Source organism: Cannabis sativa, chromosome 2 (genome assembly GCF_029168945.1).
Source record: "Cannabis sativa cultivar Pink pepper isolate KNU-18-1 chromosome 2, ASM2916894v1, whole genome shotgun sequence".
Classification (NCBI taxonomy): domain Eukaryota; kingdom Viridiplantae; phylum Streptophyta; class Magnoliopsida; order Rosales; family Cannabaceae; genus Cannabis; species Cannabis sativa.
In genome coordinates, this window is record NC_083602.1 from 59,008,191 (window position 1) to 59,018,006 (window position 9,816).

General features: G+C 32.1%; 1 protein-coding gene across 1 annotated transcript; it reads left to right on the forward strand.

The window, feature by feature from the left end:
- The first annotated feature begins 3,562 nt into the window (after positions 1-3,562).
- LOC133034404 (uncharacterized) lies at positions 3,563-7,771 on the forward strand. The gene is made up of 3 exons (XM_061109485.1): positions 3,563-4,703; positions 6,653-7,252; positions 7,368-7,771. The coding sequence occupies exons 1-3, from the start codon at positions 3,563-3,565 to the stop codon at positions 7,769-7,771; spliced, it is 2,145 nt and encodes a 714-aa protein (XP_060965468.1).
- The last annotated feature ends 2,045 nt before the right edge of the window (positions 7,772-9,816 follow it).

Sequence of the window (9,816 nt, forward strand, 5' to 3'; positions counted from 1 at the left end):
TGTTTCGAAATCTATAAGTGGTAGAGTAGTGCCCACACACATCAAGTAATACCTCAATCATAGTGAGGAATGCTGTGTAGAATTCAGAAACAACAAAGAAGGACTATCGGGCTCAGATCTTGATTATACTCTGCGACAGAAAGGAATCAAGGGTAAGAGATCTGAGTGGGAGGAGACATATATTCCGCTGCATTCAATGTAAGATTTCTGATACTTTTATGTGTTTAATTTTCCATCGTTTTAGAAGTTCATATTTAGGTTGTTAAATCAACATACTTGTGAGTAGATCTAAGTTCCTGGTAAAATAATTTCCAACAACTGGCACCAGAGCCATGGTAATTGATTTGCTTGCAAGAAATTTGGACTTAAAACGATTTGTTTGTGTTTTGGATGGTATCATGTTGCTTTGTGTGTCATATTGATGTTTGATTGTTGTTTGTGAATTCTGAGAAAAATAGTCACTTTTCTTTCTCTGTAATTATTTTTGTTGGATAGTTTGGAAAATTCTAAGCAATTTACTTTTTTACAGAACTCGATTTCGATTTAATTTGAATTAGTTATGAATATTTGAAAATTGGAAAAATCGGGATGATGAACACCCTCATCACGCACGCGGAATGGCTGCAAGCAGCCTTCCTGCGCCGTGAATCCTCGGCGTGCATCTCATGGGCGTGCGCGGATGGGCATGCAATCCGTACAGTTCATCTAATTTTTCAATTTTTTCGATTTTTCATGCTTTTTCATGGAATTAACTTCCGATTTTTTGGGTAGTTTTGTATATTGATTTTTATTTTTCAAATTTCAAATCTATTTATCAGAAATAAATTAATTTGATTTTTCAAAATTAATTTTAGATATTAGTGTAATTTGATTTTTGAAAAAGGAAAAAAATCAAGTTTTGCTTACCTTTTTTTTTATTATTTCCTTTAAAATTTGATTATTTTATTTTGTTTTAAGGTCAAAATATTATTTTTTTTATGGTAACTTGACTTTAATTAGAATAAAATCAAAATAATCATGATATTTTAAAAGAGGAAATAAGGTATTTTTGTTAACTTTTAAATTTTGTTATTCTTACTTAAATTAAATTGTAAAACAAGAAAAGCACTACAAGAATTCCCCTCAATAGCGGCGGGGACATTAGCGGCGGAGCTCCTCCGCCGCTAATAATGGCAGTATTAGCGGCGGACCACAGTCTCCGCCGCTGCTATTACTATTAGCGGCGGGGTCCGCCGCTAATACCCCGCCGCTACTAAGTGGGCGGGAAAAATGTCGCCCGTTGTGATTAAAACTATTAGCGGCGGGGTATTAGCGGCGGACCCCGCCGCTAATAGTATTTTATTTTTAAAAAAAAATAAAAAAAGAATTAATTGTTATTAGCGGCGGGGTCCGCTGCTAATACCCTGCCGCTAATAACACTATATAAACCCCATCACACCCCTCTTCCCCACTTTTCCCTTCTTCTCTAAAAATCAAAATCCGTAACCCTAACCACCCCTCCCCTTCTCCTTTGCACTGAAAATTCCCACCGCCTCTCCCCTCTCCGACGCACTACCAGTCCGTCGCACCACCACTCCGACGCACCATCACCCCGACGCACCACCACCCCGACGCACCACCGGCTATTTTTGGTAAGTATTGTTTTTTTTTTTATTTTAGATTTGTTATTATATAGTTTTAGGTTTTAGATTGGTATATATAATGTGTATTTAAATTTCGAATGTTATATATTTTAGGTTTTAAATAATTTTTGAGTTTATAAATGTAGGTTTTTATATAGAAAAGTCTGTGTATATATATATTTTTGTATATAAAATTGGGTATATTTATATATAAAAATATGTTTATATATATATTTGTGTATATACAATTGGGTATATATATAAGTTTTGATTTTTTTATGTGTGTATATATACTCTATAAAAACTGTATATTATATATATATATTGTATATAACAGATTATATATATATTGTATTGTATTATTATGTAAAATATAAAAAGTGTACATTATATATATATATATTGTACATAACAGTGTAGTGTATATATTGTATATATTAATCTGTATATATATATTATATTTATATATAGGTTTATGATTAATTTGTAGAAATTCTATTTATATATAAGATTTTTATTTTTTTTATTTATATATTTGTGTATATAAAATATATAGTATATGTGTTTTTTTTTTTGAGAAAAATATATAGTATATGTTAATGTATATATAATTTATATATATTGTAACAATGTTGTATATTGTATTGTTGTTATTTGTAGGTTTTCTAATTAATTTTAGTAATTAATAATATGATATACTTTTTGTTTTCAGATTGGTATTAATAGTAATTTGTATTTGTTTGTATTTGTTTATTTTATGTTAGATTTTATTGAAATTAAATTAATTTGTTGTTAAGTTTGCTAAAATTTGAAAAGTAAATTTAGAATATGAAAAAAATTTAAAAAATTAGAAAAAAAAAATATTAGTTTATAGCTTAATATATAAAATGAATTTTTTAATAATAATAATTAATTTTTTAATAACTTAATAAATAATATAAATATTAAAAGTTAAAAAGATTAATTAGAAGATTTGATTTATTTTTTTTAATTTAAATTAAATGAATAAACTTTTATTTAAATTTTAAAAAAATTATTTTTATTGTATTTTTAAGGTGGTAAAAAAAATTAAAAATAATGAATAAATAAGAAAATGGTAACTTTTAATAAATTTATTTTATAAAGATTAATTTATGAATTTAGGAATTAAGCATATAATTAGTAGAAATTTTAATAACTAATTATTTTATAAAATTTTTAAACAATAATAATTCATTTAAAAATTAATTATTTTATATTTATTTTAATTTAGAAAATAAATTTATTTTTATATAAATGATAAATAATTCAAAAATTTAAAAATTAAAAATTTAAAAATTAGTAATTTAATGAATTTTTATAGTGTAATATGTAAAATGAATTTTTTTTTATAATATAATTAGTTTAAATTTTGATAACTAATTTTAAGTTTTAAAAAATAATAATTCATTTAAAAATTAATTATTTTATATTTATTTAAATTTAGAAAATAAATTTATTTTTTTATAAATAATAAAAATAACACAAAAATTTAAAAATTAATAATAAAGAACAATAATAATTCATATTTATAATTATATTTAAAAATATATCATAACTTTTGTATAGTTGCAAAAAAGTCTAGAACAAAATTGTTCTTTTCTTTTCTTGCAATATACAGGAGCGATGGTTATACATGGCATAATTTGTACTCATAAAATTTCATAAGACTTTACAAATCATTCAAATATTTAATACTTCATTTGTCGCCTAAATTGTAGATGGCAACAATCGATAAGTCTTGGACCAAAATCAGAAATCGTGGTTGCCATGAATTTTGGAATGGTCTACAAGCCTTTTTAGCAATGGCATCAGAACATAAGAATTGTAATGGACGAATACGATGTCCTTGTGTGAGATGTATAAATAGTAGGTTTGAAAAAATAGATAGGGTTTGAGCACACGTATTTGATCGAGGTTTTATGCAAGGATATGAGAAGTGGATTTATCACGGGGAGCCTGAGGATGCCGTCGATGATGTAGCAGTTGCCGATGTTGAATCAGAGGATGAAACGATTCCTATTCTAGAAGACTTCTTTCCCTCGACAACTGAGGAACGACAAGGAGAAGATGAACAACCAACCACAAACCCACAATTTGATGACTTATTTGAGGAAATTGAAGCTGAATTGTATCCCGGTTGTGATTGGATTTCGTCTCTTAACTTTTTAGCAAAGCTATTGCATTTAAAAGTTAGGGGAAAAATTCCTAATAACATCTTTGAAGAATTATTGAAGCTTTTAAAGTTTGCGTTTCCGAAGGAAAATAATATTCCATCAACTTACTACGAGGCAAAAAAGAGATTGAAGAAATTAGGCTTGGGTTATGATTCTATCCATGTCTGTTTGTATAATTGTTGCTTATTTTATAAGGAGAATGCATCCAAGGAGGCTTGTCCAGTTTGCGGAACTAGTCGTTGGGTTACTTCCGAGAACGGCAAAGGAAAAAAAGTTCCTTGCAAAGTCATGCGATACTTTCCGTTGACACCTCGGCTTAAAAGATTATATAGTTCGAGGATTACAGCGAAAAGCATGATATGGCATCATACTGGAAAATCAAAAGATGATGGGGTGTTGCGACACCCGGTCGATGGTCTCGCTTGGAAAGACTTTGATGCAAAACATCCCGAGTTTGCAAGAGACCCAAGAAATGTTCGACTGGGGTTAGCTGCTGATGGATTTAATCCATTTGGCAACATGAGTCTTGCATACAGCATGTGGCCAGTGGTGTTGGCTAATTATAATCTACCACCTTGGTTATGTATGAAAGATAATTATTTTTTGCTATATACCCTTATTCCTGGTGCAAAATCTCTGGGTAAAGACATGGATATATTTTTAAGACCGTTGGTGGATGAATTAAAGGAGTTGTGGAATAATGGGGTACCAACGAGAGATAGTTCGACCAACTCGATGTTCACCATGCATGCTGCGCTTTTGTGGACAGTGAATGATTTTCCTACTCGTAGTAGCTTGTCTGGGTGGAGTGGTCAAGGTTATAAAGCTTGCCCTACTTGTAATGAAGACACGACGTCCATTCGAGTGATCGGGAAGACTGTTGGAAGTTATTTTACCAGGATCTTAGATCTACTCACAAGTATGTTGATTTAACAACCTAAATATGAACTTCTAAAACGATAGGAAATTAAACACATAAGAGTATCAGAAATCTTACAGTGATTGCAGCGGAAGATATGTCTCCTCCCACTCAGATCTCTAACCCTTGATTCCTTTCTGTAGCAGAGTATAATCAAGATCTGAGCCCGATAGTCCTTCTTTGTTGTTTCTGAATTCTACACAGCCTTCCTCACTATGATTGAGGTATTACTTGATGTGTGTGGGCACTACTATAGCACTTATACTTTTCGAAACAGTGAAGGAAGAGAGAGAGAGGGTGGCGGCTCAGAGAGAATTTTCTGAGAGAAAATTCTTTCAGAATAATGTTGTGAAAAGGTTGTACAGTTGTGTTCAACTCTGAAGCCTTTGCCTTCTATTTATAGAAGACCACCCAGGGCTATGATTGACATTTGGAATTGAAAAAAAATCAAAGAGAAAAGGAAGCTAAGTGGCCGGCCTAGGCATTGTGGAAACAAGGCTTGCCACTTTTCCAACTTTCCTTTTCCTACACTGATAGTTTCCTGTTTTGTCAAAAACTGCAAATTCCTTTGTTCAACCACATAAATGTCAAATCTAATTATTTAATAATTAAAATTAATTATCAAATAATATATTGTCATTTATTTTATTAATAATGAAACTAATTAAAGTTTCCTAATTAATAAATATGCCCTTCAAAATCTCTATTTACTGTTTTGCCCTTAATAAGTGATAAATTCTCAAATAGACAAGTCTATCTTGAGAATTTTTAATTGATTAATTAAAATCAATTAAATGAGTCTTACAAGTAATATCATCTCAACTAGTGAGGGGACCATGGGTCTATATATCCGAGCTTCCAATAAGCAGATCTAGAATTTACCACTTAAATTCACTGACTTATTAATTCTTCGTTGAATCCACACATAGAACTCAGAATTGCACTCTCAGTATATAGAATGCTCTATATGTTCCACCATATAGACACATTATTAGTTATCCATTGTTATAATCCTAATGTGATCAATGATCCTCTATATGGATGATTTACACTGTAAAGGGACTAAATTACCGTAACACCCTACAATGTATTTTATCCTTAAAACACTTAACCCTGTATAAATGATATTTTAACTAAGTGAAATGAGTACTCAATCATTTATCTCGTTTGGTTAAGCTCGAAGGAAATCACCCTTTGCTTACTATTCGCTAGATAGAAGCTATAGATTCCATATTTATGTTAGCGCTCCCACTCAATCGCACTACCGTGTTCCCAAAATGTATGTATTGCCCAGACTAAAGATTAGGCTTAACTAAAAAATCAAAGAACACGAATAATACTCTTGAAATTGAGCCTAAGCATATCAGGATTTCGATCATGTGATCTAGGATCAACTTATGATATTGAATTGAATAGATATTTACGGTAAGTTTCAAAATCTAATTCAAAGTTCAATATCGGTCCATTCCAATGCATACTCCATGCATCCAACCTGAGCTTTACTTTAACCTATGTTCTGGAAAGAACATAACATTTCTCCAAATGTAAGTAAACTCTGTTGTAGATTGTCATATCAGTAAAACCCAGTGTTCTGATAAATCTAGGAATACTTTATTCACATAGTCATGTTTACTTTCCACTGTGTTCACAACACAATAAACATGATCAAGTATGTAAAAAGGGGTTTGGATGAATTTATAAATCAAATAGACAAGTAATTGATTAAGTGAACCAAAACATACACAAGTGAATGAAAAATTACTTCTGTTACTTTATTGATATTGAATAATCTGGATTACATTGAAACAGAGTTTTATTTAGGGCATAAAACCCAACAAAGACATCATATGTTGGTCATAGAAGGTTCTTGCCAAGTAACCATGCAATGAGAAGGGATACTCGATTTGATGGTACAGTTGAAAGAAGACCTCCTCCAAGACGATTTACTTGTGAAGAGATATTATCACAAGTTAATACTCTCGAACCCCAAATTCCCGAACATCATGAAAATTTTGGGGGTGTGAAACGTAGAAGAGTTGCAGAAACTTGTAATTGGAGGAAAAAAAGTATTTTCAACGAGTTGGAGTATTGGAGCACGAATATTTTAAAACACAACATTGATGTCATGCATGTTGAGAAGAATGTGTGTGATAGTCTCCTAGGAACCATCTTGGATAATGATAAATCAAAGGACACAACCAATGCGCGACATGATTTGAAGAAGATGGGTATTAGGGAATCGTTGTGGATTTATGAAGATGGGAATGGGAGGCTAATGAAACCGCATGCTCCTCATGTTTTGACTCGTGAGAAAAGACAACTTTTTTGTCAGTTTGTTAAAGGAATAAAGTTTCCCGATGGCTTCTGTTCAAATTTAAAAAGCAAAGTTTCTCCAGATGAGTCTAACATTATTGGGTTAAAATCCCACGATTGTCATGTCATTATGCAGCGAGTACTAGCGGTTGGTGTCCGTAAATTTCTACCTCGTGACACTGCAACAACTATTACTCGACCGTGTAATTTTTTTCGACAAACAGTTATGCTCTAGAACTCTAAATGTAAAAGATATGGAGGATGCTCAAAATAATTTAATTCTGTTATTGTGCAAGATGGAATTGATTTTTCCTCCAGCTTTTTTTGACATAATGATACACTTGGTATTGCATTTGCCTGAAGAAGCGATATTGGGTGGCCCGGTCTTTATGAGATGGATGTATCCTTTTGAAAGGTACATGAAAAAATTGAAGAATTATGTGGGAAATAAGGCACGGCCTGAAGGGTCAATTGCAGAAGGTTATGTTGCTGATGAGGCAGTAACCTTTTGTTCAATGTACTTTAAAGGGTGTGAAACAAGATTTAATCGGCTTGATCGAAATGAAGATGCGCCTTCTGTGTGTCGCTATCTCTCAGTTTTTAATTCTCAATCTCGTCCTTTAACTAGCGGAATTATCAAGCCTCTTGATCATATCGGTCGTGAAAAAGCTGAGTGGTACATTCTTCAAAATTCTCCTGAAATCCAAGCTTACTTAGAGTAAGTTTATTACATTTTTTATAAATTATTTTATTAAATTTTTAGTTTTTATTCTCTATCTCCCTCTATCGTATCTTGACATTATCATACTTCACAGTGAACAATTGGACAAGATCAGGCATGAATATCCTAATGGTAATCACGATGTCTTGCATAGGCAAACTTTCCGTCCGTGGTTTCATAAGAAGGTATAATGACAAAATTGTAAAGTTTTAATTCAATCATTTATATTCCTCTCATATTAATACATTTAATGTATTTAGATATATGAGTTGCACAAGCTTGGAACTTTACAAAATGGTGATGAGTTACTCGCTCTCGCTTCCGGGTCCGATTACTTAGCAACATTTTACGAAGGTTGTGTAGTGAATGGTGTTCGGTTTATTGCATCAAAGCGAGACCAAAAGCGGAAGACACAAAATAGTGGTGTTACTGTTGCTGGAACTGAAGGGTTTAATTACTACGGCACACTTGAAGATGTAATCACTATATCTTATACTGGTGCATATACAGTGACATTGTTTGAATGTAAATGGTATAACACTAATCCATTAAGAAAGAAGACAATCACTAAAAATAATATAACTAGTATAAATACTCGTGGATATTGGTATCAAGATGAACCGTACATCCTTGCTAACCAGGCGAAGCAAGTTTTCTATCTTGAAGATCCACTCAGAGGTCGCGATTGGAAGGTTGTTGAAGATATTAGCCATCGACAAATTTGGGACATTGATGACAACGAAGATGAGACTGATGTAGATGTTGTTAGTGATTCTAACTCTGCCAATTTTTTGTTGACGGTTGATCTTGGAGAGTTGATTATGCAATCGAATGAACCTCCAGTAATTGTTGAATCGTCCGATCAGTTAGTGGATTCTGAGATAGAGAATAATGAACTTGATGAAAATTATGTTGCTGAAGAAGTAGATGATTTACTAGTTGAACATGTGGAGGATGAAAATGTAAACTTAGTGAATGATGGAAATGATAGTGATTCTTCAGTGTAACTTTTATTTTGTAAACATTTGTTACTAAAATTTTTTACAATTAAAGGACTTTTTAATTTCTTTCGCATTAATATTTGTGTGATATTTCAATTATGTGTTTAACATTTGTGAATTCTTACATTTTTTTCCGTCTTCAAAGTAAAGTAAAATGTCAGCTACGTTAGCAACATACCATGGTGGGGATGGTGATGGCAGGGATCCCCCTGATCCTTCTAGGGTATCGTCGTCTTGCGAAGCAGGTTTTCATATTTTTTCAAATCTAACATTGTTCTGAATATAAATAGTGAATGTATGATTTACTAATAAAATTATTTTTCCCTCGAATATATATAGTTCCACCTCCGGTCAGAAAGGGTCGTGGGGTTGCCGCAAACGCTAATCTCGAAAAAAAAGGAGAGAAGCTGGTAAGCCCTTACCGGTGGAGGTAGATCTTGAAACCGGCAAAGTTGTTGGCACTGAAGCAAGCAATTATGTTTGATTTCTTGGCCAACAAGTAAGCATGTTGTGCCTGGGTGGTCATCTAAATTTTTCTGATGTACCCCAACAATACAAGGATCAAGTGTTCAATCGAATTAGAGTGAGTGATTTTTAATTATTAAAGGTTGTAATAATTTTATGTCCTCATTTATAAATTAACATAATTTTAAATTATTTTATTACATAGTACTATTTTGATATCGATGGGAATCCCCATCGAGACCTACTTATGGGGACTTTATATTCGGTGATGGCGGAGCGGTATAGTGAGCGAAAGACACTCAGACACAAGCATTTTAAACAACATTATAAAAAACCAGAAGATTGGGAGACAGTTCTCAAATTCCCCCCTGATTACTTGAATACCGAGACTTGGAAACCGGTTTGCGAATTGTTCGTTAGCGAGGCATTTTTGAATCGTTCAACTAAAAATAAATCGAATCGGCAACTAATGAAATATCCAACAACGCAAGGCACAAAATCGTTGGCGTCCATACGCCACGGAATGGTATGTATTAATTCTTTAATTGTTAATAATATTTTTCTCTTATAATAAACTAAT

Excerpts from the sequence above, each read along its gene's own strand:
- LOC133034404 (XM_061109485.1), top strand. The coding sequence starts at position 3,563 with ATGCAAGGATATGAGAAGTGGATTTATCACGGGGAGCCTGAGGATGCC. Across the intron at positions 4,704-6,652 it reads GATCGGGAAGACTGTTGGAA|TTGAAAGAAGACCTCCTCCA; the intron begins GTTATTTTACCA and ends TTGATGGTACAG. Across the intron at positions 7,253-7,367 it reads AACAACTATTACTCGACCGT|CTTTTTTTGACATAATGATA; the intron begins GTAATTTTTTTC and ends TTTTTCCTCCAG.